General features: G+C 46.7%; 1 protein-coding gene across 1 annotated transcript; it reads left to right on the plus strand.

Moving 5' to 3' along the window:
• The first annotated feature begins 4 nt into the window (after positions 1-4).
• Positions 5-27,922, plus strand: Vps33a (VPS33A core subunit of CORVET and HOPS complexes). Its single transcript, XM_041648393.1, has 13 exons — positions 5-126; positions 1,295-1,360; positions 1,796-1,923; positions 3,145-3,331; positions 7,148-7,264; positions 8,425-8,599; positions 14,319-14,515; positions 18,745-18,871; positions 20,535-20,602; positions 22,399-22,536; positions 24,054-24,191; positions 26,210-26,378; positions 26,900-27,922. Exons 1-13 carry the CDS (start codon positions 25-27, stop codon positions 27,079-27,081), a joined length of 1,794 nt encoding a protein of 597 aa, XP_041504327.1. The 5' UTR covers positions 5-24; the 3' UTR covers positions 27,082-27,922.
• Positions 27,923-27,993: the final 71 nt, after the last annotated feature.

A 27,993-nucleotide genomic window follows, 5' to 3' on the forward strand; every position in this document is an offset into this window, starting at 1 on the left:
GGGAAACGCCGGTGGCCAGGCAAGATGGCCGCGCACCTGTCGTACGGGCGGGTGAACCTGAACGTGCTGCGCGAGGCGGTGCGCCGCGAGCTGCGCGAGTTTCTGGACAAGTGCGCCGGGAGCAAGGTGAGGGCCCAGGCGGTGACCAGGCCGCTGCTCCGTGACAGCCCCGAGCTCCCTTCCAGTCTGGAAGCACCCACGCCCACAGCTCTCTCCACTCACGTTGTGGGAGAGGATGGAATTACTTGAAACTTTGAAAAGTTGGCCTTTAACACGGATCATCTTGCTTATTAAAGCACCCGCTTTACAAGGAAGCCGGGCTTGATAGAATTTCCTTCCCTTTTTTCTTCATTGTTAATTTGAGGCGGAGTCTCACTGAGCCCTGGCTGGCCGCGAACTCACCGAGATCCTCCTGCCTCTACCTTTGGGTGCTGGAATTAAAGGCTTGTGCACGGCTCTGTTTTATTTATTTATTATTTTTTGAGTCAATTCCTGCCGGCATAGATTGTTCCTGGTTGTGTAAGCCAGGTTAGCCTCCAGCTCCTCATTCTCTTGCCTCAGCCTACCAAGTTCTGGCATTACAGACATGAGCCTTCCTTTACCTAGCTGAGAAATTTTCTTTTAAGCATTATTTTTTTCCTCTATTCTGAGATTTGTGAATCATTCTCTAGGGAACTGTCAGTGCTAATCTGAAGAGAAATATAAAACCGAGGCTCCTACAGAACCAGTTTTGGAAAAAAATGGGGTCCCAAGTAAGATGATTGCTTGCTGCTATTGAGTCAGGAAGGCAGCAGGAACCCAGATTCGACCGCAGACGAGGCTGAGATCCGACAGATAGAATAGATTATCAGGACACTAGGATTATGACTGTGGTGTTGTATCAGTTTTACTAAGTGTCACTCCCGGAGGAAGCAGGGATTACTGGACCTTGGTAGCACACCTGCCCCCCATGAAAGTTTTATTTCCACCTTTGGGCTATGAATGTGATCTTATCTTTGAATGTGTAAAAATCTCAACTCCAAATTTTAGGAATGAGGAGCTGGTTCAGTTCCCAGCATCTACAGGGCTGATAACCACCTGTAACTCCAGATCTCACCCTTCTGCCCACACAGGCGCATTCCCAAAGACAGACACACACAACTGCACATATTAAAATAAATCAAAATGGGAGTGGGGTGCAGGGAAAAATAAACCCTAAAAAATGTATTCCTACTGTGTATAACTGCCATTTTCTGCCACTGTTGTCGGGATTCCTGAGACTGTGGCAGAAGGGAGCATCTCTCCTCTCTTGCAGGCCATTGTGTGGGATGAGTACCTGACCGGACCCTTTGGACTGATCGCCCAGTATTCGCTTCTCAAGGTAACGTGACCCATGGGATCTCTTCAAGAGTTACTAATGAAGTGAACTTCGTATTGGTAATGGGATTTTTATCTCTTCCTGACTAATCACTCACAAAGCTATTTAATCTGTGCAAACCCCGCTATTAAGACATGGTTAGTGTTCTTTGCAGAGGGTGCTCTTCAGTGGTCGTGTACTTCCTGGCATGCACAAGGCCCTGGAATTGATGTCTGGCACCATGGGGAAGGAACAAGAACAAAAAGCATTTTGCACACAGTACTGTCTTGTGTGGCCCTGACCTGGTGCCTTTGATGGTTTCCTGTGCCAGCAGTTAGACTACCATGCAGAAATAATGGCTTTGTCTTGAAGCTTGGTCCTTTATGTGATTGAATTATTTATAAGTAATATGAATTATTTATAAAGTTTTTAACTAACCTTTTGTGTTTGCTTCCCTAGGAACATGAAGTGGAAAAAATGTTCACACTTAAAGGAAATCGATTGCCAGCAGCTGATGTCAAGAATATCATCTTTTTGGTCAGACCCAGGCTAGAATTGATGGATATAATTGCCGAGAATGTGCTCAGGTACATCAGAGCTTTGCATTTCAAGAGGACTTGGGCTTTAAAGGGGTTTTTTATACTTACTTTCTTACTTTGGAGATGGGTGTGTGCCATGGTGCTTGCATGGAGGTCAGAAGAAAGCTGGTGGGAATGGCTTCTCTTCCCCCGTGGAGTCCAAGGGGTTGGACTCATCAGGTTTCCCCTGCTGAACTTTTCCTGCCCAGAAGTTGTTTTTATAGTGACTTTAATGCTCTGAGCACCTGTGCCTTGTAGCACCCTCTTGCCAGAGTGTCAGAAGGCCATCTTTTGGGAGAGTAGGAGCAGATGTGGCAGGATATTAGGGGAGAGGCAGGAGGCTTGTGAAAGAGCTCTGAGGAGCTGGAGGGAAGTAACTTCCCTCTCAGGATAACTGAAAGTTCAAACCTGTATCAGCAGAGCAAACCCTGCCTTGAAAAACATAGCAACCAAAACTTCTAATGGTCATTCTCTTTTTCAAAATGCCAAAATGTAAAGTGTTAGAATTTCATAAGCAAAATGAGTAAGTAAGAACTGGTTAAAGTTTACTGTTGGATCCAATCTGTAGAGGAAGTTCTCAGCACAGGCTGCACTCTGCTACAGTTGATTGATGCAACCCTGAAAACCGTGGCTGCATATGGGCCAATTTGGAAGTCCACAAACAAGGAGATCTGTTGTGAGATCTGGGTTTTTTAGTTCTCTCTGCCTGTCTCTTTGTCTCTGTATCTGTCTCTCTCTTTCTCTCTGTGTGTGTGTCTAGACTAGAAAAGGGTGTTGGATCCCCTGGAACTGGAGTTACAGACATTCATGAATCATGTGATGTTGGTGCTGGAATCAAAGTTTGATTAAAAGTTTGGGTATGAGAGAGAGTCTGGTGTTTTTTAAGATATGCTTATTCTATGTATTTGCATTTGCCTGACTGTTTATGTGTGCACTGTGCAAGTGCCTGATGCTTGTGGAGGCCAGAAGAGGGCGCAAGATACCTTGGAACTGGAATTGTAGATACTTGTGAGTTGCCATGTTGATGCTGGGAACCAAACCGGTGTCCTCTGGAAGAGTAGCAAGTGCTCTTAACCTCTGGGCCGTCATCTCTCCAGTCCCTTGAGAGTCTGTCTTTCTGTGTTTACTTAAGCAATGTTTATTTAGTGCCTGCCAGGCAGTGAGGATGAAATAAGAAAAACCTTTGACTCTAAGCAGCACACAAGCTAATAAAGTTTACTTCCTTTGCAGTGAAGACAGACGTGGCCCTACCAGGGATTTCCACATTTTGTTTGTGCCACGCCGGAGCTTGCTGTGTGAGCAACGGTTGAAGGACCTGGGTGTTTTGGGATCCTTTATCCATCGAGAGGAATACAGTTTAGATCTCATTCCGTTTGATGGAGACCTCTTATCCATGGAATCAGAGGGCGCATTCAAAGTAAGGCTGACATTTTCCTAACACCAAACTCATGTTTTAAAGGCAGGGTCTCACTGTGTGGCCCTGGCTAGCCTAGAACTCACAATATAGGACAGGCTGACCAGGAACTCACAGAGACCCACCTGTCTCTGCCTCCTGAGTGCTGGGATTAAAGTTGAGCACCACCATGACTGGCCTTTAGACTTTCATTTTTGTTGGGATGATAACGTGGTAAGGCCCATCTCCCATGTGTACGAATGTCCAATATGTTCACTTTGGCAAATTTCCTGCTCATTTTTTTTCTGCCTACTTCTCCTTCTCTTCCTTTTCTCGTGTATATGGCACGGGTGTGTGCAGAAGAGGACATCAGCACTGTCCCTCTCCATCTCCCTGACCTGAAGCTGAGACTGGCCGCCAGTAGGTTCACACATCCTCCCACCTGCGCCCACAGCTCCGGCGTTACACAGGTGTCTGTTTGGTCATTTTCACATGTGTGTGAAGATTTAAGGTCGGCTTGAACAACAAGAGCTCTTAGCCACTGAGCTTTCTCTCCAGACAGCTCCCCCCAACTTCACCCCAGTTTTTAAAGGGTTTGCCTTGCTCTGTGGTCTGTGATGGCTTTACCTGCCATTCTCCTACTCAGCCTTCTAAGTGCTCTGATTATGGACCTGCTGGTTCCCATTGTTCTTTCTGTTTGTTTTTGATATTTTGTTTAATGTTCATTCATGGATATAATATATTTGTCCCAAATCTGTTTTGCTATTTTAGGACAAGGTCTCATGTAGCCCAGACTGGCCTTGAGTTCCTTATTCTTCTTCCACTTTTCAAGTGCTGGAATTGCAGATGTATATAACCATACCTGGCTGGCTTCCACTTTTTGGTTTTCAGGGTTTATTTATTTATATTTATTTTTTAATTATTTATTTATTGTTTTCTGAGACAGGGTTTCTCTGTGTAGCCCTGGCTGTTCTGGAACTCACTCTGTAGACCAGACCAGGCTGACCTCACACTCACAGAGATCTTTCTTTTTTTTTTTTTTTTTAAATATTTATTTATTTATTTATTATGTATACAATATTCTGTCTGTGTGTATGCCTGCAGACCAGAAGAGGGCACCAGACCTCATTACAGATGGTTGTGAGCCACCATGTGGTTGCTGGGAATTGAACTCAGGACCTCTGGAAGAGCAGGCAATGCTCTTAACCGCTGAGCCATCTCTCCAGCCCCTCACAGAGATCTTTCTGACTGCCTCCCGAGTGCTGGGATTAAAGGTGTGCACCCCACATTGGCTAGGAATTCTTTATATAATATTTTAGTTTCACTGTCATCCACATGCTGTAGAAGTCACTCCTTTATTTTTAAGGATTTCTTTCTTTTGATTCTTTACTAGGTTGTTGCTGGGGTTTTGTGTGTGTGTGTGTGTGCGCTTTGGGTATTTTGTCTACAAGTATGGATGTGTACTACATGTGTTTCTGGTGTCCACAGAGGCCTGAAGAGTGGGTCAGAATTGAAAATGATTGGGAGCTGCTGTGTGGAGGCCAGAAATTGAATCCAGGTCCTCTAGAAAAGCAGCCATTGCTCTTAACCACTGAGCCATCTCTCCAGCCCCAAATTCACCGCTTTAAAGTCTTCAGTTAAACACCTACTGTCACAGCTCCTGGGAAACTGAGCACAACTGAGAGCTGAGGCCAGCTTGACCACAAAAGGGAGACTTCAAAACAAACAAACAAAACAAAAACCCCAATAATTAAAGCAATAATTCGAAAGTTTTGTAAATAGCTAGCCATGGTAGCACACACCTTTAATCCCAATAGGCAGATGCAGGCAGATTTCCTGGCCTCCTGGTCTGTATAACGAGTTTCAGGATAGCCAGGACTACATAGTGAGACTCTGTCTCAATCCTGCCCTGCCCCAAGAATCTCTAAACATATGTCACATAGTACTTTTTTTTTAGTTAGAAAGGACACAGAGTGATGAGGAGGCCATTTTCCCCTGAGTGTTCGACCTCTTTGCGGAAGCCACACCAAGCTCACCTCTCACTCTTTTGTTTTAGTGGGTTTTGAGAATTCTTTTAAGTTCTTTTTCAGACAGCCTTTCTGCAGCCCTCACTCATAGCACATACAATCTTTGCCTGTATGTTCCCCAGTTTTAGGGCAGAGAGTTATGACTGAAAGAAATGCCACCCCCAGTTCTGATGGAGCTTACTTGATCCTAAATAGTTCAGCGCAGCCTGGTGTTTCCTAGCTCCTGGAGAGACATTGAGAGATGTCAGATCTTTGTGTGCTTCTGGCTTTATTGTGCGGTGTGTAAAATCTGAGACGGTGCTCACCCCACTGAATGTTCAGTGCCAGCACATAGCGTTAGCACCTTCATTTTCCTAACTAAAGACTGGTATATCTAAAGTCAGACAGCCTAGTAAGAGACTACAGGGCTTCTGTTGTGTGGGTGAGTAAGTTTGGCGCCCAGAATATGAGCTTTTAAATATTGATGTGTAGTAGCATTCATCCTAAAATGTCCTTGTAGCTTGAAATGCCACGTGGGGTTTCCTATGCAAGGAGTGGGCTGCTAATGCTTAGCACTCCATCACTGGCTGTCCTGGCGGGCAGTGTTGTTTCCAGTGGGTAGCCAGTGTGACCGTCATTCAGTCTGTTGTTACTGAGAGAGTAGCTCAGAAGTGGAGCAATGTGCTTGAGGCCTTAGGTTTGGTTCCCAGAACTACCAAAATAAGAAAAAAAAATCTGCAATGCCAGGTTTGGTGCACATGTTTAGGTCCAGCACTTGGGAGGCAGAGGCAGATGAATCTCTGAGTTTGAGGTTAGCCTAGTCTACCCAGCAAGTTCCAAGACAGCCAGGACTACATAGAAAAACTTTGTTTTCAAAAACCAAAAAAGAAAAAAGAAAAAAAAAGCAACAAAATCCTGTCATTAGTTTGGAAATCTTTTTTTTTTTTAAGATAGCATTGTAAAAGGAGAGTCTTTATAGTAATAAAACTTTTTTTTCTGAGACTTATTTATTTATTATGTATACAGTATTCTGCTTGCATGAACCAGAAGAGGGCACCAGATCTCATTGTGGATAGTTGTGAGCCACCATGTAGTTGCTGGGAATTGAACTCAGGACCTCTGGAAGAGCAGTCAGTGCTCTTAACCTCCGAGCCGTCTCTCCAGTCCAGTATACAACTTTTTAAGATGAAGTGAAGCATGGAGTATTTGGTGCTCCAGAGCGTGCATCTCATGGCGCTCTTGTCCTGGCTGTTGTCTTGGGGAAAGGTTACAAACACCAGCCTAGAGGAATCACAAACAAGGTGCTCAGAGTGAAGCTTCTGGGAGGTCTTTGTTGGGACAGCCCCGCTCTGGGTCAGAACTCCACCATCCCTTCCTCAGCCCCGGTTCTTACTGTCCTCCTGCTTCTGGCTTTGAGTACTGAAGAGACCCTGAGGTAGTAGCAGTGGGGGCTTTGGGACAAAAGATACCTTTTTTTTTGTTTGTTTGTTTTGTGTTTTTTGAGACAAGATCTCACTGTGTATCCTTGGGTAGCTTGGAATGCTCTGTAGACCAGACTGGCTTTGAACTCAGGGATCAACTTGCCTCTCTTCCTGGGATTAAAGGTGTGTGCTACCAAGCTGTACTACAAAAGAGAACCATTTTGGGTTTTTTTCATTTTGTCCTTTGCTTATCTCAAATGTGGTCTCACATAGCCCGGGGTGACCTGGGACTCCTATCCCCTGGCTCATCCTTCTGAACTACCAGCCCCAGCCAACATTTTTGACTTGTAAATGGATGGCCAAACAGTCCAAAGTCAGCGATGGCCCTCAGTAACTGGCCTTTGTCTCCACAGGAGTGCTACCTGGAGGGTGACCAGACAAGCTTGTACCATGCAGCCAAAGGGTTGATGACCCTGCAGGCGCTATATGGAACCATCCCCCACATCTTCGGGAAAGGAGAATGTGCTCGGGTGAGAAACCTCTGCTTTCTGGTTTCATACAGAATAGTGGTCGATGAGGGAGTCCCCAGAGACGCAGTCAGTCCTCGGCACGCACGTATTCCATGTTGAGGACTTGGTCTCGTTCCTGTCAGTACTCACCCACTGGACATGTTAGCAGAGGTGACCAAGGTTGACAAGTGTCTCTTTCTCAGGCCACTTAGGTGGCTTTGCTGTTTAAATGTATCATAAGCATGGCGTGAGGTGTGTAGTATGACTTACAGTGAATGTCATGCATCAGAGGAGTTCTATCTGGGCCAGAGTCACAGAGCTCTTGGCCATTTGTCCTGTATGAATGATCAGGTGACCAAACACAAATACACAACACAAGGTTTAGTATTGATCTTTTGACAAAATCTGTGACTGGGGACTGGAAAGATGGCTCTGTGATCGAGTGCTTCCTGCCTTACAGAAGATCAAATTCAGTTCTCAGACCCAGACACCTGTGCTTCCAGATTCAGAGGACCCGATGCCCTCTTATGATCAATGTGGGCTCTGCACTCATATGTACAAAGCCACTCCCAGACACACATATACATATCAATAAAAACCCGAAATCTTCTTTAAGTTTAGTTTATATGGGGCAGGATTTGTGTGCATCTTGTGGGTTTATATGCACTACTTGGGTGCAGGTACCCCTGGAGGTCAGGGGTTGTCTGGATGAATTCTTAGTAACTAGATTTACAAATGGCTATGAGCCCCCAGAGGTGGGGGCTGGGAACTGAACCCAGGTTCTCTGCAAGACCAGTAAGTGCTCTTAACCACTGAGCCATCTCTTCTGTCCTAAAAATAACTAAATCTTTCTAAAAATTTTCAAAGCTATGGCCAGAGGCTCACAGGTACCTGTGTTTCTTTCGGGAACAGCTGCTGCGTACCTCACCATCTGCAGACACTGTAGAATGTAACTACGGGTCTGATACTGTGTCTGGCTGGGGCCCAGGGGCCACTCTTGGCTCCCACTTGGCATGGTGGTTAACCGCAGGTGCTTCTTGATAGCTGTTTATTTCGTTATCAGCGATCCTTGCAACTTTCCTCCTTTTTTCCCTTCTTTTGATTGTTGTTCTATTTGTGGCAGAATCTTAAACTCGGCTAGTTCCCAGGAGGCTCCAGTTGATTCCATGTTTTGTTTCCAGCAAGTGGCCAATATGATGGTCAGGATGAAGAGGGAGTTTACGGGAAGCCAAAACTCAGTGTTCCCTGTGTTTGATAACCTCCTGCTGCTTGATCGCAACGTGGATCTCTTAACGCCGCTGGCCACCCAGCTCACATACGAAGGACTCATTGATGAGATTTATGGCATTCAGAACAGTGAGTGAAGTGATGTCAGCTTTCACTGGTCCCTAACAGGGTGGAGCCCCCGTGTGGAGGCCGCTGCTCTATGCTCATCTCAAGCGTTGCTTAAATGCAAGGTTCTAGAGGTTCCATCCTCCTCCTTTCTCTCCCCACCCCTTGTGTTTTGAAACAGAGTGTAGCTCAAACTAACATGGAGTTTACTATGTAGTCCAGGCTAGCCTGTGCCTCCCTAGTGTTGTGATTGCACTAAGGTGTAAATTACCACACCTAACTAAAGATCCATTTTCTAATGATACTTTAATACAATTTTTTAAAAACAAGTTGGCAGCATATAAAGCTATTGATTCCTGAGCTGGGTGGTGGTGCACATCTTTTGGTCCAGCACTCGGGAAGCAGAAGCAGATGAATCTCTGAGTTTGAGGTCAGCCTGGTCTTCCCAGCAAGTTCCAAGAGAAACCCTGTCTTAAAACAAAACAAAAAATACTATTAGTTCTTGGATTGCAAAAATCCCGAGAATGTCACTTGAGGAATCATCATACCAGGAAACATGAAGGAGGGTGGGGTGAAGCTTTGTGTTGCCATTTATTTTCTAGGTATTCTAGGTAGTTGAGAACATTCTACAACATTGCAGAGTCCCGAAAGTAACAACTGAAGACCATGAGAAACTGTACGTCCTATTTATTCCCACTATAAACTGTGCTCAAACCAAATGGCCAAATAAGAACACACAGGACAGGAAAGTAGCTGATAGGAGAGTGACACTTCCTGCCTCTCCCTGCCCCTGCCTGCTTCTCCCTGCCTCTTCCTGCCTCTGCCTGCCTCTTCCTGCCTCTTCCTGCCTCTCCCTGCCTCTCCCTGCCTCTCCCTGCCTCTGCCTGCCTCTGCCTGCCCCTGCCTGCCCCTGCCTGCCTCTGCCTGCCTCTCCCTGCCTCTGCCTGCCTCTGCCTCTCCCTGCCTCTCCCTGCCCCTGCCTGCCTCTGCCTGCATCTGCCTGCCTCTCCCTGCCTGCCTCTGCCTGCCTCTCCCTGCCTCTCCCTGCCTGCCTCTGCCTGCCTCTCCCTGCCTCTGCCTGCCTTTCCCTGCCTCTGCCTGCCTCTGCCTGCCTGCCTCTCCCTGCTTCTACCTCTTCCTGCCTCTGCCTGCCCCTGCCTGCCTCTCCCTGCTTCTGCCTCTGCCTGCCTCTGCCTGCCTCTGCCTGCCCCTGCCTGCCTCTCCCTGCTTCTGCCTCTTCCTGCCTCTGCCTGTCTCTTCCTGCCTCTACCTATGCCTGCTTCTACCTCTTCCTGCCTCTGCCTGCCTCTGCCTCTTCCTGCCTCTGCCTGCCTCTTCCTGCCTCTACCTATGCCTGCTTCTGCCTCTCCCTGCCTCTGCCCCTGCCCCTGCCTCTGCCTGCCCCTACCTCTGCCTGCTCCTGCCTCTGCCTCTGCCTCTGCCTGCCCCTACCTCTCCCTGCCCCTACCTCTGCCTGCCTCTGCCTCTGCATCCCAAGAACTGAGATTAAAGATCTCGGGAATTAAAGATCAAAACACCCACCTTATTTAACTTTTAGAAGTATTTTTTGGGACTGGAGAGATGGCCAGTAGTTAAGAGCACTGGCTGCTCTTCCAAATGACAAGAGTTCAATTCCCAGCACTCACATGGCAACTCACACCTTTCTGTAGCTCCAGTCCAGGGCTTTTGACACTCTCATAGACATACATGCAGGCAAAACACCACTGCACATGAAATAAAAACAAATTAAAGAAAAAAAAGAAATGCTTTAAAAAATGTTATTAATATGTTATTTGACAGTTTCATGTATGTATATATTTTGATCATACCTTATTTAAATTTTTTCCACATTTATTATTTATTGTGTGTATGTGCACACACGTGTACTTGTGTATCTACTGTGCATCTATGGAAGTCAGAGGACAACTTTCAGGAGCTGGTCTCTCCTTCCACCATGTGGATGCTGGGGATGGAATTTGGGTCAAGCACCTTTACTCACTAAGCCCTTTCACTGGCCCCTGATTTTTATGCTCTTGTGAGAAAGTCTCTCTCTGTAGCTCAGACTGGCCTTGAGCTCTGGGCTTCTTGGTTAATCTCCTGAGTGCTGGGAGTTTAGGTTATAGACACTGTCACCACCCCAGCCTTAGTCTGTAGACAGTGTCACACCCCAGCCTTAGTCTGTAGACACTGTCACACCCCAGCCTTAGTCTGTAGACACTGTCACACCCCAGCCTTAGTCTGTAGACACTGTCACACCCCAGCCTTAGTCTGTAGACAGTGTCACACCCCAGCCTTAGTCTGTAGACACTGTCACACCCCAGCCTTAGTCTGTAGACACTGTCACACCCCAGCCTTAGTCTGTAGACACTGTCACCACCCCAGCCTTAGTCTGTAGACAGTGTCACACCCCAGCCTTAGTCTGTAGACACTGTCACACCCCAGCCTTAGTCTGTAGACACTGTCACACCCCAGCCTTAGTCTGTAGACAGTGTCACCACCCCAGCCTTAGTCTGTAGACAGTGTCACCACCCCAGCCTTAGTCTGTAGACAGTGTCACACCCCAGCCTTAGTCTGTAGACAGTGTCACCACCCCAGCCTTAGTCTGTAGACAGTGTCACACCCCAGCCTTAGTCTGTAGACAGTGTCACACCCCAGCCTTAGTCTGTAGACACTGTCACCACCCCAGCCTTAGTCTGTAGACACTGTCACACCCCAGCCTTAGTCTGTAGACACTGTCACACCCCAGCCTTAGTCTGTAGACACTGTCACACCCCAGCCTTAGTCTGTAGACAGTGTCACACCCCAGCCTTAGTCTGTAGACACTGTCACACCCCAGCCTTAGTCTGTAGACACTGTCACACCCCAGCCTTAGTCTGTAGACACTGTCACCACCCCAGCCTTAGTCTGTAGACACTGTCACACCCCAGCCTTAGTCTGTAGACACTGTCACACCCCAGCCTTAGTCTGTAGACAGTGTCACCACCCCAGCCTTAGTCTGTAGACAGTGTCACCACCCCAGCCTTAGTCTGTAGACAGTGTCACCACCCCAGCCTTAGTCTGTAGACAGTGTCACCACCCCAGCCTTAGTCTGTAGACACTGTCACACCCCAGCCTTAGTCTGTAGACAGTGTCACACCCCAGCCTTAGTCTGTAGACAGTGTCACACCCCAGCCTTAGTCTGTAGACAGTGTCACCACCCCAGCCTTAGTCTGTAGACACTGTCACACCCCAGCCTTAGTCTGTAGACAGTGTCACACCCCAGCCTTAGTCTGTAGACACTGTCACCACCCCAGCCTTAGTCTGTAGACACTGTCACACCCCAGCCTTAGTCTGTAGACAGTGTCACACCCCAGCCTTAGTCTGTAGACACTGTCACACCCCAGCCTTAGTCTGTAGACAGTGTCACACCCCAGCCTTAGTCTGTAGACACTGTCACACCCCAGCCTTAGTCTGTAGACAGTGTCACACCCCAGCCCAAAGGTTATTGAGAAAGTCCTTGGCATAGAAGTCAGAGCACAGCTGGAAAAAAGGTGCTGACTCGTCTTGTGAGCCTGAGGTTAGACATTTGAGTACTCTGCTGACTTCTGGGCTGACCAGATATCCTTGCTCAGACTTGCCTGCTTCACATTAGCTGAAGCTAGCCCCATGTGGGTGGTGAAGATCGGGAGAGCTCTGGGTTTGCAAAGAAGAGTAAGGTTTAGGTGGAGGTTCAAAAGAGGACAGACTGTAAATGCCACTGTTTGGGGGCAGCCAACTTGTCTTGAGTTGACATGCACAGATGGTGAGATCCTCAGCAACTGTTCAGGAGGTCGGGGGCACGAGGTGGAAGTCCTGGAAGATCAGCTGGAGTTTGAGCTTAACGAGTGATTAGGCCAGAGATCACAGCATGTGTAGTTTGCTTGGTTTGGGCCATCATATTTCTGTTAGCGTTTCAAATGTGAGGAATTATTAATAGTCTTGATTCATGCCATGTCTTAAAAAACATCTATGTTTTAGCAGTCCCTAGACCTCATTTCCACCTGGCAGCCAATGTCCAGGGGAAATGGCTCCTTTAGACAAGGTCTGTTGTGCCCCTTACCATGAGTGGGTAGACACACACATACACCCAGGCTGCTGTCTGTCTCAGCCTGGCCTCTGTTGACATTCTGGAGCTGTGGATAAAGTTGTAAAGTCCAGAGACTGGGAGGCAGGGTGTAAAACTGCTCGTTCCTTTGGGGTAAGAAAGTCTAGAACCAGCTGCTGTGGTCATAAACCTCTGCACAGAATCCCTGTGAATTGTTAACTGTAAAGTGGCCAAAGTGGTAAATTTTGTGTTCTGTACTTTCTATCATGAGAACAGGCTTGCTGCCAAGGGGGCAGGATGTGGACGGCTGAAGATAGAGATGAAGAGGCATTGCCATAAAAGACTAAGAGATGCCAGGTCCTTAATGATATGGTCATATGGCTTGTATTTTTTAACTTGTTCCCCAAAATGGTATCTTACCCTCATTCTTAATTGACAGAAGTGTTCATTCCAAGATGCTGGATCATAGGTGGGAATCAGAAGAAGGGGTAAGCCTTCGCAGAGCATACCCAGAAGATGGCAAAAGGAGAGCCTGGAGTTTAGGACAAGGAAGGGTCTGGGCAGGGGTGGCCTCTGAGTGGGCCTAGGCTGGCTGTGTAAAGGTGCGAGGCAGGTAGGGACTGTCCAAGAAGAGAAAGAGTAGGAACTCAGTTTTTCTTTATTTATTTATTTATTTATTTATTTATTTATTATGTATACAATATTCTGTCTGTGTGTATGTCTGCAGGCCAGAAGAGGGCGCCAGACCTCATTACAGTTGGTTGTGAGCCACCATGTGGTTGCTGGGAATTGAACTCAGGACCTTTGGAAGAGCAGGCAATGCTCTTAACCACTGAGCCATCTCTCCAGCCCCCGGAACTCAGTTTTTCATAACTAAAATGCTAATTAAGGAGAAACTGGAAAAACAGAGCAAAGGACACATAGCCCCTCCTGTGGCCCAAACCACAGCAATGGCATTCGGTTCTTAGAATCTGTCTTTGCAGAATTCATTTTAGAGTGAAAAGGGAATCAAGTTCTGCAGACTCCTCAGTTCCATACGTGAGGGGCAGGAGCACTGTACCATCCGTTCTCTCTTCCACCACCAGAGCCACAGGGACTAAGCTCAGGTCATCACCATCTTGCTGGCCTTAAATTCCACTTCTGATCTGGTGTAATGATGAATAGTGTCCCCTTCTTGTCTCCTTGGGTACCACATGCACATGGCATACAAATATATATGCAGTCAAAACATATATACACATAAAAATAATGAATTTTTAAAATTCTCACCACCTTTTGTTATTTCCTGTGAACACTCTGGAATTTTCTGTCTTGTTTGCTGCTGCTGTTTTATGGATCTGTGGTGCAGGCTGGTCTCACCACAGTCTTCCTGGCCTTGCCTTCCCAGTGCTAGCATTCACCTGGGGCATGCCCACGCTGGTGAGATTTCTTTTGACGAACTCGACATTGTTGCAATGGTCTCTATAGCTGTCCAGAATTACAATTAGAGCCATGGTATGGATATTGAAGCAGCTGGGCCACAGAGAGTGTAGCAGAGTGGGGAGCCCTTATCTTCTAATTCAGTTGTGACAACAAACCATCTGCTCTTCTACTGTGAGTTGCTGGTGGCATTTGGGCCTAGGCTTTTGACCCTTGGATCTTCCAGTAACCGCTCAAGTGTGTTGTTCCCTCCAACTTCAGGTTATGTGAAGTTACCGCCAGAGAAATTCACACCCAAGAAGCAGGGCGGCGGTGGCGGGAAGGACCTTCCCACGGAAGCGAAGAAGCTTCAGCTGAACTCTGCAGAGGAGCTTTATGCTGAGATCCGAGACAAGAACTTCAACGCTGTGGGCTCTGTGCTCAGCAAGAAGGCGAAGATCATCTCTGCTGCCTTTGAGGTGAGGTGAGCCTTGGCTGCCACCCTGCCCTCTGGGAGTGCTGAGGGGATAGCAGTCCTAGTCACAGCGAGAGCATTTGCAGCTCAGACTTCTATTTACCTAAGATGTTTAGGTCTGTGAGTCAGGTATACACTAAACTAACAAAGCATAAGAAAATTTATTTAAAAATAATTCCTTGATGTGCTCATAATTTTACCAGCTATTGCCGGGCGATGGTGGCGCATGCCTTTAATCCCAGCACTCGGGAGGCAGAGGCAGGCGGATCTCTGTGAGTTCGAGACCAGCCTGGTCTACAAGAGCTAGTTCCAGGACAGGCTCCAAAGCCAGCTATTAAAGACAAAAGCAAATTTGCATGTGAGGGAGGTGCCCTGCTTGCTGACTTTTATGTAAAGAATTGAATCTTAGCTGATATTTGATACTTGTGACATGGGGCATCTTCAGTGGTTTTTTTTTTTTAAACATTTATTTATTTATTTATTATGTATACAATATTCTGTCTGTGTATATGCCTGAAGGCCAGAAGAGGGCGCCAGACCTCTTTATAGATGGTTTTGAGCCACCATGTGGTTGCTGGGAATTGAACTCAGGACCTTTGGAAGAGCAGGCAATGCTCTTAACCACTGAGCCATCTCTCCAGCTCCCTCTTCAGTGGTTTTTAAGAGTGGATTGATACTTTGATTTTATAATTGTGAGTGCTGAGACTGACTCTTCCTGTATTATATACAGTGAAGACTAGCAGGGATGAGTTTAGGGCCGTTTCAGGAATAACGGGAACTGGACATGAGCACACTCCATTTTATCTCAGCACTTGATAGCTCGATAGGCAAAGGCAGATGGGTCTCTCTGAAAAGGAAGGAAGGAAAAGAAAAGAAAAAAAAGGTGGGGGAGGAAGGAAGAAAAGAAATCATTGGAAATCAAAAGTTCTCCCCATAGTGTATGTGTTTGTGTATGCACACGTGTGCGTGCGTGTATGTTTGCATGTGTGCTATGTGTGCATATGGAAGCCAGAGATCAGCCCACCCTCAAGTAATATTTCTCAGGAGGTATTCACTTTGATTTTTGCTGTTTTTGCTTTTGGGGGGTTGTTTGTTTGTTTTAAGGTGGGATTTCTTTGTGTAACCCTGGCCTGGAACTCCTGTAGGAAAATAGTAGGTTTTCTGTCATTAAGCTGTTATGTTTCTTTTTTTTCTTTTTTGGTTTCTGTGTACTTTTGGAGCCTGTCCTAGAACTAGCTTTTGTAGACCAGGCTGGCCTCAAACTCACAGAGATCCACCTGCCTCTGCCTCCCAAGAGCTGGGATTAAAGGCGTGCGCCACTACTGCCCTCCCACCCCACACCCCCACTAAGCCATTATGTTTCTATAAGAGCAGAAATCTTTTATCTAGTGAGAACACTGCAGTTTATAGCATGAAGTAGCATTGAGTCTGAGCCACGGTGTCTAGGCAGCATGTGCGGCCTGGACTGGTGTGAGGACGCACACCTGTAAGGCTCCATGCTGTGAGGACACACACCTGTAAGGGCTCCATGCTGTGAGGATGCACACCTCCAAGGGCTCCCTCTGTGCTGGAGGACACACACCTGCAAGGGCTCCCTCTGTGCTGGAGGACGCAACCCTGCAAGGGCTCCATGCTGTGAGGACACACACCTGCAAGGGCTCCGTGCTGGAGGACACACACCTGCAAGGGCTCCGTGCTGGAGGACACACACCTGCAAGGGCTCCGTGCTGGAGGATGCACACCTGCAAGGGCGCCATGTTGTATGTTCAGGGTCAATGCCTTTGTGAGCACTTACAGAAATGTGTTTTGCCAGGCGGTGGTGGCGCACGCCTTTAATCCCAACACTCGGGAGACAGAGACAGGCAGATCTCTGTGAGTTCGAGACCAGCCTGGTCTACAAGAGCTAGTTCCAGGACAGGCTCCAAAACCACAGAGAAACCCTGTCTTGAAAAACAAACAAACAAACCAACAAACAAAAACCCAAAAAAACAGAAATGTGTTTCAGTTAATTTTTGGACAACACGTGTTCAGAAACTTTTTGTGACCCTCATGTTCATTTACACAGTCTTGTACGAACCGTGTCCCATAGTTTAGGAGCTGGGCTGGGGCTGGAGAGATGGCTCAGCAGTGTAGAATACTGCTCTTGCAGAGGACCTGAGTTCAATTCCCTTGGACTCACGTGGACATATCCACGCATAGACACATGCAAATTCACATAATTAAAAATAAAAGAAATCCTTTTTTTTGTTTTGTTTTAAAGAAGCTGGGCTATAGCACACCTATCTTATTCTAATACCTGCAGATTCAAGAGAGCATAAGGTTTTCTTTCTTTAAAAAAATACACTATTTATTTACTTTCCTAGTACCAGGGATTAAACTCAGGTCATGTGGACATGCTGTGCCCTTGAGCTGTGTCACCAGCCTAGGCTTTTGTTGTTTTAAAACTTTTTCTCAGGCCTGTATCAGCAGCACTGTGTTCAGGGTTCCTCTTTTTAGGGGACGTGAGACATGGGTGTTGTTTTCATAAACAACTTCCCATGATCTTCTGTTACACCCTTTCCTCCTCCTAGAGGATGCCTGCTGTACTAGACAGACGTGGGGTGCTGCTGGAGGAGAACACGGGAGGTCTGGCCAGCATCCGGCAGGGGAGCCCACACGTGTGATCAGTGATAATGAGAGCAGAATCCCCAGCCGCCTCGTTACCACCTTCCTGCCTCCTCTTGTCTTTAGCCAGTTTGTTCTTGTTGCTCTGGTTTGGAAGTGTGGGATTCGCTAGATTTACACAATGACTGTTTAGACTCTGCAGACAGAAACTGGGAGAGTTTCTGAAAAGTGCCTTTTGCCTTTGTCGTTGTGTTTCTGGTTTTGGGTGTTACCTTTCTTAGGGATTCTCTCTGTAGATTAACTCCATGTTCCTGAAGATAGTTTTGGATGATGTTATTAAAACGTTCTTGTCAATAATCGAGTTCACTTTGTTCATGGGCTGCATTCACTGTTGAGATCCAATGCCAGATGGCATTTGTTTCTATTACACAGAAGATTTTTTTTTTTATTGAGAAAAAAAAATTTCTGCCTCCTCCCAGCCTCCCACTCCTCCCCCCTCCCCCCACTCCTCTCCCCGTTCCCCCACTCCTCTCTCCCTCCCCCCTCCTTTCCCCCTCCCTCTCAAGTCTGAAGAGCAGTCAGGGTTCCCTGCCCTGTGGAAAGTCCAAAGTCCTCCCCCCTCCATCCTGGTCTAGGAAGATGAACATCCAAACTGGCTAGGCTCCCACAAAGCCAGAACATGTAGTAGGATCAAAACCCAGTGCCATTGTCCTTGGCTTCTCAGCAGCCCTCATTGTCCGCCATATTCAGAGAGTCCGGTTTTATCCCCTGCTTTTTCAGTCACAGTCCAGCTGGCCTTTGGTGAGCTCCCAATAGATCAGCCCCACTGTCTCCGTCGGTGGGTGCACCCCTCTTGGTCCTGACTTCCTTGCTCATCTTCTCCCTCCTTCTGTTCCTCATTGGGACTTTGGGAGCTCAGTCCAGTGCTCCAGTGTGGGTCTCTGTCTCTATCTCCATCCATCTCCAGATGAAGGTTCTATATGCAAAATATTCATCAGTATGGCTATAGGATAGGATCATTTCAGGTTCCCTATCTTCAGCTGCCCCAGGAACTAACTGGAGACTTCGCCTTGGGCACCTGGAAGCCCCTCTAGGTCCAAGTCTCTTCCCAACCCTAAGATGGCTCCCTTAATTAAGATATGTGCTTCCCTGCTCCCCTATCCAACCTTCCTTTATCCCAATCATCCCGTTGCCCCAAGTTCTCCCCATCCTACTCAGTGGTTAAGAGCATTGCCTACACAGAAGATTTTTGACTGTTTGTTTTTGATTTTTGACACTGTCTCATGGCTGAGGATGATCTTGAACTTCTGATCCTTTTGTCTTCCCAAGTGTTGGGGTTTTAAGTCAGTTCTGGCATGCCTGACTTGGACTCTTTCTGCTGTGTGAGGCACTTAGAGTTTGTGTGTGTGTGTGTGTGTTTGGGGAGGAAGGGACAACTGGAAGGAGTTCTCCTTTCCACCCTGGGGTCCTTTGATGGAGTAGCACCATGTCACTGTACTTACCTTCCTATGGCTTTGGAGCTGGGTTTAACCTGATTTGTATTTCCCTTTCATGATGGTATTGCTAACACATCTTCTGGATGTTTTCCTGCCGCCTCATGTTGCAGCTGCTTGTTCTGTTCTCTTGCAGGAGAGGCACAATGCCAAGACAGTGGGGGAGATTAAGCAGTTTGTTTCCCAGCTGCCCCACATGCAGGCCGCCAGGGGATCTCTTGCCAACCACACCTCAATTGCCGAGTTAATCAAAGATGTCACCAGTGAGTACCCTTTGTTGTAGCTCTTCCTACCTGGGACTGGCTGTGGATACATTGTCCAGCACCCTGGTCATTGGCACCTTGGTCCTTCCTTGGGAAGACTAGTCGTGCTTTATGTATTTATTTTATTATTTTAGTGCCTGAGATCAAACTGGGGCTTGTTAATGTGAAGCAGTGCTTGACCACTGAGCCACCCACAGCCAGTTCCATTTGAGCATCATGCTTGAGTCACAGGAGAAGGAAGTGTATGACTTTCTTAGGTAGGGTCTCATGCAGCCCTGGTTGGCCTTAAACTTGATGCATAGCCCGGTCTGACATGAACTCCTGATGACCCTCTTGCCTGCACCTCTCCGAGATGGGGTGACAAATTGGGGACACTTTATCTGACTAAGCGTGTGACATTAATAGGAACGCTTGTCCAGGCTGATATATAGCTCAATGGTTACAAGCATTTGCTCCCCTTGCTGTGGACCCCAGTGCAGGACCCAGCACCACTGCAGGTAGCTCACAGCTACCTATAACTCCACCCAGGAGACCCCACTGACCTCTGAGGGCACTGCGCTCATGCACAGACACACTCGGGTACACACAAGTCTTTTAAAAAGTTCCATTTGTGATTAACTCAGCTGAAGTATTAATCATGAGGTCAAATACCTGGAATATGGATAAGAAAAAGGCACTCGTCTAGAGGATGGCCCCGGTATGACGTGAAGCAGTCAGCACTTCCCCCATGATGTTTTCCTATGTGAAGGTTATTTAATTAGGGCGGTATGGTGTTCAGGGTTTTGCTAAGACTCTTGCTTTGGTCCTCTTGAGAACTGTGCAGAGCACCTGTGATCCTAGTACTTGGAAGGCTAGGGCAGGAAGACCATAAAGTCAAGGACATCTCAGACAAGAAAGAAAAGGGCCTGGGAATGTAGCTCAGTTAGTGTGCTCACTACAGTACAGGCCTGATGGTATGTGCTGCAGTGCCAGCACGGGTGCTGGGGGGTACTGAAGGAAGTTTATAGTGAGTTCAGGACCAGTCTGGGCTACACTAAACCTTGCCTCAAAAACAAACTAAACCAGAGACGTGTGTCTTTAATCCCAGCTGTCAGGAGGCAGAGACAGGCAGATCTCTGAGTTCAAGGTCAGGCTGGTCTACAGAGTGAGTTCCAGGACACTAGGGCTACACAGAGAAACCCTATCTCAAAAAGTAAAACAAACTTCCCAGAGAATTGTCACAGAGAGCCTCATGAGATATTAAGGTATTTAAATCCTAATGCAAGCCCATCTGACTCAGATGGAGAAGCTAAGGAATTTGTTCAGTACTGAATAGCATGTGTTCAGTATGAAATGTTAAGAAATATGCTTTGAATCTAAGTTCAGTGTTGGGAAATTAATCCTTTATCTGCTGGTGACAAAAGTAGGAATCAGTTGGCAGGAGGCTGTGCTTTGGGAAAGTGAGTGTTCACTGACACTGAGACCCCTGCCTGGTCCTTACCTGTGCACCCTAAGCAAAGGACCTCGAAGGAGCAGTGTGCAAGTGTAACTGGCTGCTCTCAGTCTCTACCTTTTTGGTTTTATGTGCTGCATTTGCTAATTCTGCTTATGAATAGAAGCATAACACTCGAGCCAGATGACACTGCTGAATTTCTAAGTCAAAACTTTGCTGATTACATTTTAGCTTCTGAAGACTTCTTCGATAAGTTAACAGTGGAGCAGGAGTTCATGTCTGGGGTGGACACTGACAAGGTATGTGGGAGCCTGTTCTTCACCAGAGTGAAAGCCAGTCATCTACCGTTAGAGCCAGACCAGCGGTCCATTGCGGTGTTGTCTATGTTGTTATTGTTTGAGACTAAAACTCACCTGGAGCCCTGGCTGGCCTAGAACTTGATATGTAGCTCAAGCCAGAGATCCTCTTGCCTCTGCCGCCTCTTCAGTGCTCAGACTGAAGGTGAGTGAGCGCCATTCTACCTGTCCCTCAGCCATTGTTCTGGTTCCTCTTGTGCTCGTCCTCCCCCCCCCCCCGTGTGTGTGTGTGTGTGTGTGTGTGTGTGTGTGTAATAAAAAAAGATATTTGCCTTTTGGGGTGGGGGTGTAGGTTATTGATAGGACAGTACCTGTCTAGCATGTCTAGAAATCTTGGGGTCAGACCCAATATTCCTAAAGCAACTAGCAACAACAACATTGTATACACACACAGACACACACACACACACCAGCTGGTCGTGGTGACCCACACTTGTAATCCTAGCTCTTGAGAGATGGAAGCATTTAAGGCCAGCTTTGGCTACATAGCAAGTTTGAGGCCAACCTGGGTTACAGGAGACCTTATCTCAAAACATCAACCAACACAGGTTACTTTTAAAAATATTCATCACCATAAAATATTAATTGTTCAATTTGCAAAGGTTCCTATTTTTTAAAAAGTATTCCTATCACTTCATGCTCTACCGGTAAATTGTTGATATTTGTTTTGTTTTTGTTTTTTTGTTTTTTTTAGGTAGACCAAGCCACATAAACCCCAAATATTCAGCAGCCACTAGTTGTTTATGAGGTAGATGTGTCCGAGCAGGCGATTTGATTGCCCAGTGTTGTCCTCACCATCTCACGCTGGTGTGTGTGTGTGGTAGCTGTCGGGTTGGGGCACAGAGTAGAGGGAGACACCTTCAGCAGGGATGAGGAAGTCAGGAAACAGCCTTCCTCTCTCCAGCTGTCTTTCTTTGCCTAGAGCAGTGGTTCTCACCCTTTAATACAGCTCCTCCTGTTGTGATGACCCCAACCATAACATTATTTCCTTTTTGTTTGTTTACAGTGAAGGTTTATCATTAACACCAACAGTGACTGTATTTAACAATTCCCTCAAAGGCAAAAGTTGACTCACTTCATCTGCCTCCTGCTGATGCTAGCAGTTGCAGCTGTCAGTGGGTTTGTGATTTTCTTATGTTGCCATAACATTATTTCATTGCTACTTCATAATTGTAATTTTTTATTCTTATGAATCGTGATGTAAATATCTGGCATGCAGGGGCCTTACGTGACCCCTGTAACTACGACCCCCAAAGGGGTCTTTTTAATTTTTTTTAAATATTTATTTATTTACTTATTATGTATACATTGTTCTGTCTGTGTGTATGCCTGCAGGCCAGAAGAGAGCACCAGACCTCATTACAGATGGTTGTGAGCCACCATATGGTTGCTGGGAATTGAACTCAGGACCTTTGGAAGAGCAGGCAATGCTCTTAACCACTGAGCCATCTCTCCAGCCCCCTTTTTAAATTTTTTTATTTTTGGTTTTTCGAGACAGTTTCTCTGTAGCTTTGGTGCCTGTCCTGGAACTAGCTCTTGTAGACCAGGCTGGCCTCTAACTCACAGAGATCCGCCTGCCTCTGTCGCCCAAGTGCTGGGATTAAAGGCATGTGCCACCACCACCCGGCTCCCAAAGGGGTCTTGACTACAGATTGAGAACCACTGTTTTAGGGGAATATAGGAGATATCAAATTGTTTTAAGTCCGTGGGCTATGAGTCTGTTTATATTTCATTTCTAGGTCAACAACTACATCGAGGACTGTATTGCCCAGAAGCATCCGCTCATCAAGGTGTTGAGACTGGTGTGCCTCCAATCTGTGTGCAACAGTGGGCTCAAGCAGAAGGTTCTGGACTTCTACAAAAGGGAAATTCTCCAGGTAGTAAACTAAAGAGGTTTTATATGCTGAGAAGGAGCGCGTCTTTTAATAATAGAGCTCTCACAGCTGCTGTTTTAGTGTAGTGTGAACACGAGCTTGTTTTGTTTTAGAACCTGTTGTTTGTTAGTGTGTACATGTCATGGTGCACAAGGGGGCAGGACAACTTCAGACTGTGTTCTCCTTCCACCTCCATGGGGCGCAGCACACAGCGTGACAGGTGCTTCACCCTCCGGACCTTCTCATCAGCCTGTCTTTAACTTCTATCACCACTATCTTTTTAATCTAAATTTTAAAATTATGCTTATTAATTTAATTATTTAGCATGTTTATGTGTGTTTGCACATGTGTATATGCATACTTATGTGTCATGATATGCATGTAGAGGACAGAAAATAACTTTTGGTGGTGAGCTCTTTCCTTCCACCATATGGACCCAAGGATGGAACTCAGGACATCAGACTTGACAGCATCTTGCTAACCCCTGTGGAAAATCTTATTGCATTCTTTGATTGATTTGCATGTGTGTGTATGTCTGTGGGCCAATGTACAGGACAAATTTCTGATTGTTCCTAAACAGGCTTAGCTTGTTAGACTTTATAGTAATAGGGAAGCCCACTGCTATTACAAGATGTTTTTTTCTATAGCCTGGCAGCATGCCACACACATGCACTTGGGAGCAGAGGCAGATGGAACTCTGTGAGCTCCAGGCTATCCAGGGCTATACAGTGAGACCCTGTTGGAAAAACCAATTTTCCCATTTGAATGTCTCAGGCAGGTGGTTATTTGTTATTACCAGGCAGTGCACAGTATGTTGTTAGTTTTTGTGGATTTTGTTTTCCTCTTTCTTTCGTTACACAAATGACAGAAATTCTCATGAGATTCCAGTATTGCAGAAGTGCATGGAGCAAGCCAACTGTCCCCAGCCCTGCTCCAATTCCTGTCTCTCCCCAGAGGTTCCTCCTCCTTCCACTTCTTCTTTGCACACAGGCTGTGTATGTACACAGGTTTCCAGTCGGTATGTGCTCCAAGGTTAGTTAGCATGGCTGGTACAGCAATCTACGGGTAGCTGACATGATGTTTGTAAAGTGTCTCAGGGGACATTCCACAGGGTCAGCGACTACTGTTCTTCTTAAAAAAAACAAAATTCTACATGCAAAATTTTACTATGAACTATTTTTGTTCTTTTCAGTGTGCAGATAAGCCTTTGAGAGCTAATATATACTGGATGGAAATACACTTTCTTTAGTGCTCAGCTTGGCTCATAAACTCTGACTTTAAAGTAAAAACCTTAAATCATTCCCGAAACAAGGAGCAGGGCTAATATTGGTGGGCAAGCATCTAAGAGTCCCAGTCACAGCACCCTCTGCCCTGTCCCCTGCACTCTCCACACTCAGTCCTGACCTTGCTAACGAGCCCTGGGGTACAAACCACATTGATTTGTTAGAGTGCTCCTCTTTGGAAATCTGCAGAAGCCCTTTTCCTGACTTAACATCACTGCCAAATGCCTTCTCCTTCAGACCTATGGCTACGAGCACATACTGACCTTGAACAACCTGGAGAAAGCTGGCCTACTAAAAGCTCAGACAGGGGGCAGAAACAATTACCCAACGATTCGGAAAACATTACGGCTCTGGATGGATGATGTCAATGAGCAAGTAAGATGTGTTTCTGTGCTTGATTCTTGTAGTTCACGGTGACAGCGTACACACCGAGATCTGTACATCAGCTCCGCTTCCTGAGTGTCTCTTCACATTGATCTGTTTAGTGTGTGTGTACAACTTGAAGGGGTTGGTTCTTTCCTTCTACCATGTCAGTTCTGGGGCTTGAGCTCAGGTTGCCAGGCTTGGCAGCAAGTGCCCGTACTCTTTGAGCTCTTTATTCTTTTCTAATCATTTCCTCATGCTTCAGGAAAACAGTGCATATGTGTGCAGCATCCATCCTAGTCTCAGCAGAGACAGAATGCTGTCAGATTGAATAGCTTGAGGTTAATAAAGATGTGAACAGCGTGGACCTACAGACCTACAGGCTACAGACCATCATAGCTGGGGACTCCCAGCAGCAGGAGCTTGAGGGAGCCAGGCACAGCACGTCCATCGGGACAGAGAGGATGTGTGCCCCTGTGTTTGCCAATGCTCCATGACTCTTCACACTCATTAATCAAGGAGCCCTTCCCGCGATGGTGCCTAATGTAATCAGTCATGCTCAGAGGCCCATCCTGCAGTTAGCGTCCATCACACCACCTGAGGCGTGAAACCTGTCACAGGAACCAGAGAGAACTGTGTGGCTGACGGCTTCTGACCTCCATGTGTGTCCCAGACCAGGGGGCAGGGCAAAACAAGCCAGGCCACAGGCTGCTGTCTGCTCTCCAATTGTGCCATGGCACAAACAGAAGTCATGGGAGTGTTGGCATAACACCTACAGGCTTCTGGGCACAGGGCCCTGGAAGAGGTGCAGGGGATGTTAGGAATAGTTCACAGAAACATCCTTACGTGTAAGCTAGTCACTGTGCACTGGGAAGGGAAGCAGCTCCTGCCACAGGTAACATTCTTCACAGAGGCCACCCTGGTGGCCAGGTTTTAGTCCTTCCAAAGGGCATCTGCGCATCTGGCAGCACTCCACACATATTCTGTGCTCGTGTCTTCAGAGATCCTCTTAGTTTTATAGTCATCACTCAGTGCGATGCTGCCAAGCTTGTATTGTCCACATAGTGTGCTAGTTCACCACTGTCTGACCTTCTTCCCCTCAAACACCTACTGCCTAACGAGGGCTAGATCTAAGAACCTTCCTGGTGCCCCATTCCATCCTGGTTCTTTTTAATACTACTTAGAGTTTTGTTTGTTTGTTTGTTTGTTTGTTGGTCCTAGAAATTAAACCCAGGCCATGCTAAACCTGCTTCCTAGCATTGAGTTATACACCATTTCTGTGTGTGCGCATGTGTGCGTGCGTGTGTACATTATGTATGTGTGACTGACTCAGTGTAGTCCAGGCCAGCCTCTAACTCCCTACTAGCAAGTGACCTTGAACACCTTAATCCTCCAGTCTCAGTCTCCCAAGTGCAAACCTGTAATCCCAGCACTCCAGAGCTGAGGCAAGAGGATTCTAACTTTGAGACTGACCTGGCCTACATAGTGAGATCCTGTCTTAAACAACAAATGATTAAAGTGAAGCCAGGCTGTAGGTATGGTTCCAAGTACCAACATCATGTGACCCCAGCACCTTCTAGATTCTGCAGGGGTCTGTATGCTTCTATCTACAACTCAAAAACAGATACCTGCTGTACACATAAGTCAAAACAAACTTTAAAAAGTGGTGGCGCACGCCTTTAATCCCAGCACTTGGGAGGCAGAGGCAGTCAGATCTCTGTGAGTTCAAGGCCAGCCTGGTCTACAAGAGCTAGTTCCAGGACAGGCTCCAAAGCTACAGAGAAACCCTGTAAATAAATAAACAAATAAATAAATGAAAGGAAGAAAGAAAGAAAGAAAGGAAGGAAGGAAGAAAGAAAGTTAAGAACATAAAGCCCTGGGTGCTAAACACAGAGCCCCTACAAGGTGGATTGGAGTAAGACACAGGCAAGGGGTATTTTAAGTTTCTGTTTCCTAATCAAATAACTTCAGGTACCAAAAAACTGTGGGTGGCTCTCAGTCTCCTTATTTTTTTCTTTAACTGTTGACAGAACCCCACAGACATTTCCTACGTGTACAGTGGTTATGCACCACTCAGTGTGCGACTCGCTCAGCTCCTTTCCCGGCCAGGTTGGCGGAGCATCGAGGAGGTTCTCCGCATTCTCCCGGGGCCTCACTTTGAAGAACGCCAGCCATTGCCCACCGGGCTGCAGAAGAAGCGTGAGTTTATCTCCCATCCACAGTCAGTGTGCTGTTGATGGGGCTCGTGTTGTGCGGTTGCTTTGTAAAAACATTTGTAAAGTCGGTTGCTAATGCACATTGGCAGCCAGAGCTTGTGAATAGCATATTTCAGTCTGCACTGAGACCCCCAGGACTCGGGGTGTAAGATCAAAATCAGCATTCCAGAGCCTCAGATGAACCAGTTATACCAAGATGCACTTGACTTTTTCATACTTCTCCTTCTCTGTTTTTAAATATATTTATGATTTGTGTGTGTGTGCGCGCGCGTGCGTGCGCGTGCCTGGAGAGGTCAGAGGCATCTCTTGAAGCTGGAATTACAGACAGTTGTGAGCTCTCTGATGTGGGTGCTGGGAAATTAAACTTCCTCTGCAGGAACAGTACACAGTCTTAACTGCTGAGCCAGCATCTCTCCAACCCTTTTATACACTTTTAAATGAAAAAAAAATTTCAAGAAGCAGCAGTAATAGATACTTTTGAATTCTGAAATGTTTACATTTTAGGTCAACCTGGAGAGAACAGAGTCACACTGATCTTTTTCCTCGGGGGTGTCACCTTTGCTGAAATCGCCGCCCTGCGCTTTCTCTCCCAGTTGGAAGATGGAGGCACTGAATATGTAATTGCGACCACTAAACTGATGAATGGAAGCAGCTGGATAGAGGCTCTCATGGAAGAGCCCCGATAAGTCCAGAAGACATTCCGTGGCCAGGATAGTGGTTTTGTGTTGAGGACTAAACCAGTGTTGTCTGAGTGCTTGCTCTTTCCTGCGGATCTGTGTCGCCAGTCTCTTACCAGTTTGACTCCTAAGGCAAGTTTTGTTTCCTTCTGAAAAAAATCAGCTTTGAAGAGTTTCTTGGTGTAATGAAGTTTCTGCCTTCTCTGATTTAGCTGCATCTGTGCAGGTTCTCTGCCTACGAAGGACTGAAGAGCAAGCAGCTTCTGCCAATTACCCATACAAAGGCTCTTCTGACTGCACATTAACTGCAAGACATGCCAGTGGAGATGCCGCTAATGGGGCTTCCATTTTCTTCCATGTCCGTTGAGGCCCCAACATCACACTGATCCTTCTGTGAGCAGTCGCAGCCCTTAAGTTTCTTCACGCTGCTCTGTGACCATGGTAACTGCCTTATGCACCTCGTTAGCATACCGGCTGTACTCAAGTTCACACATCACTTTTGCTCAAATATACTCAGCTGGTGACTGCAACCACTGTGGTGAGTCTCAGTCAGATCCACGACTGAGAGCAGGCATATTGGTGAAGCTGGGAGTTCCTCATCTCAGCATCTGGAGAAGTTAAGGGTGCCAAGCATGGGACCCAGTGATGGCTTTTCTGCCATCATCCAGGTCTGCAGAAAATGTAGCCTGTCTAACCATTGCCCAGCTCCCATCCAGGGTGTGGCTGCTCTGGTTAACTACTAACCACAAGTTTTCTTCTCATTTTCTTCATGTAGAATTTGGAACAGTTCACTGCACATTGTAAGTGAAAGAAATTGCATATTAAAAAATACAGGAATAAAAGGTGGCAAAGATAATGTTTGTTTCTCATGGAATGAATTTAGCCTTGATATTCAGTATTCGGAGGGGTGGGGAGTGAGGT

This window comes from Microtus oregoni, unplaced genomic scaffold, assembly GCF_018167655.1.
Source record: "Microtus oregoni isolate MIOR12 unplaced genomic scaffold, Mior012 000003F_ref0000135, whole genome shotgun sequence".
NCBI lineage: Eukaryota > Metazoa > Chordata > Mammalia > Rodentia > Cricetidae > Microtus > Microtus oregoni.

Excerpts from the sequence above, each read along its gene's own strand:
- Vps33a (XM_041648393.1), top strand. The coding sequence starts at position 25 with ATGGCCGCGCACCTGTCGTACGGGCGGGTGAACCTGAACGTGCTGCGC. Across the intron at positions 7,265-8,424 it reads GGAAAGGAGAATGTGCTCGG|CAAGTGGCCAATATGATGGT; the intron begins GTGAGAAACCTC and ends TTTTGTTTCCAG. Across the intron at positions 22,537-24,053 it reads ACAAAAGGGAAATTCTCCAG|ACCTATGGCTACGAGCACAT; the intron begins GTAGTAAACTAA and ends CTTCTCCTTCAG.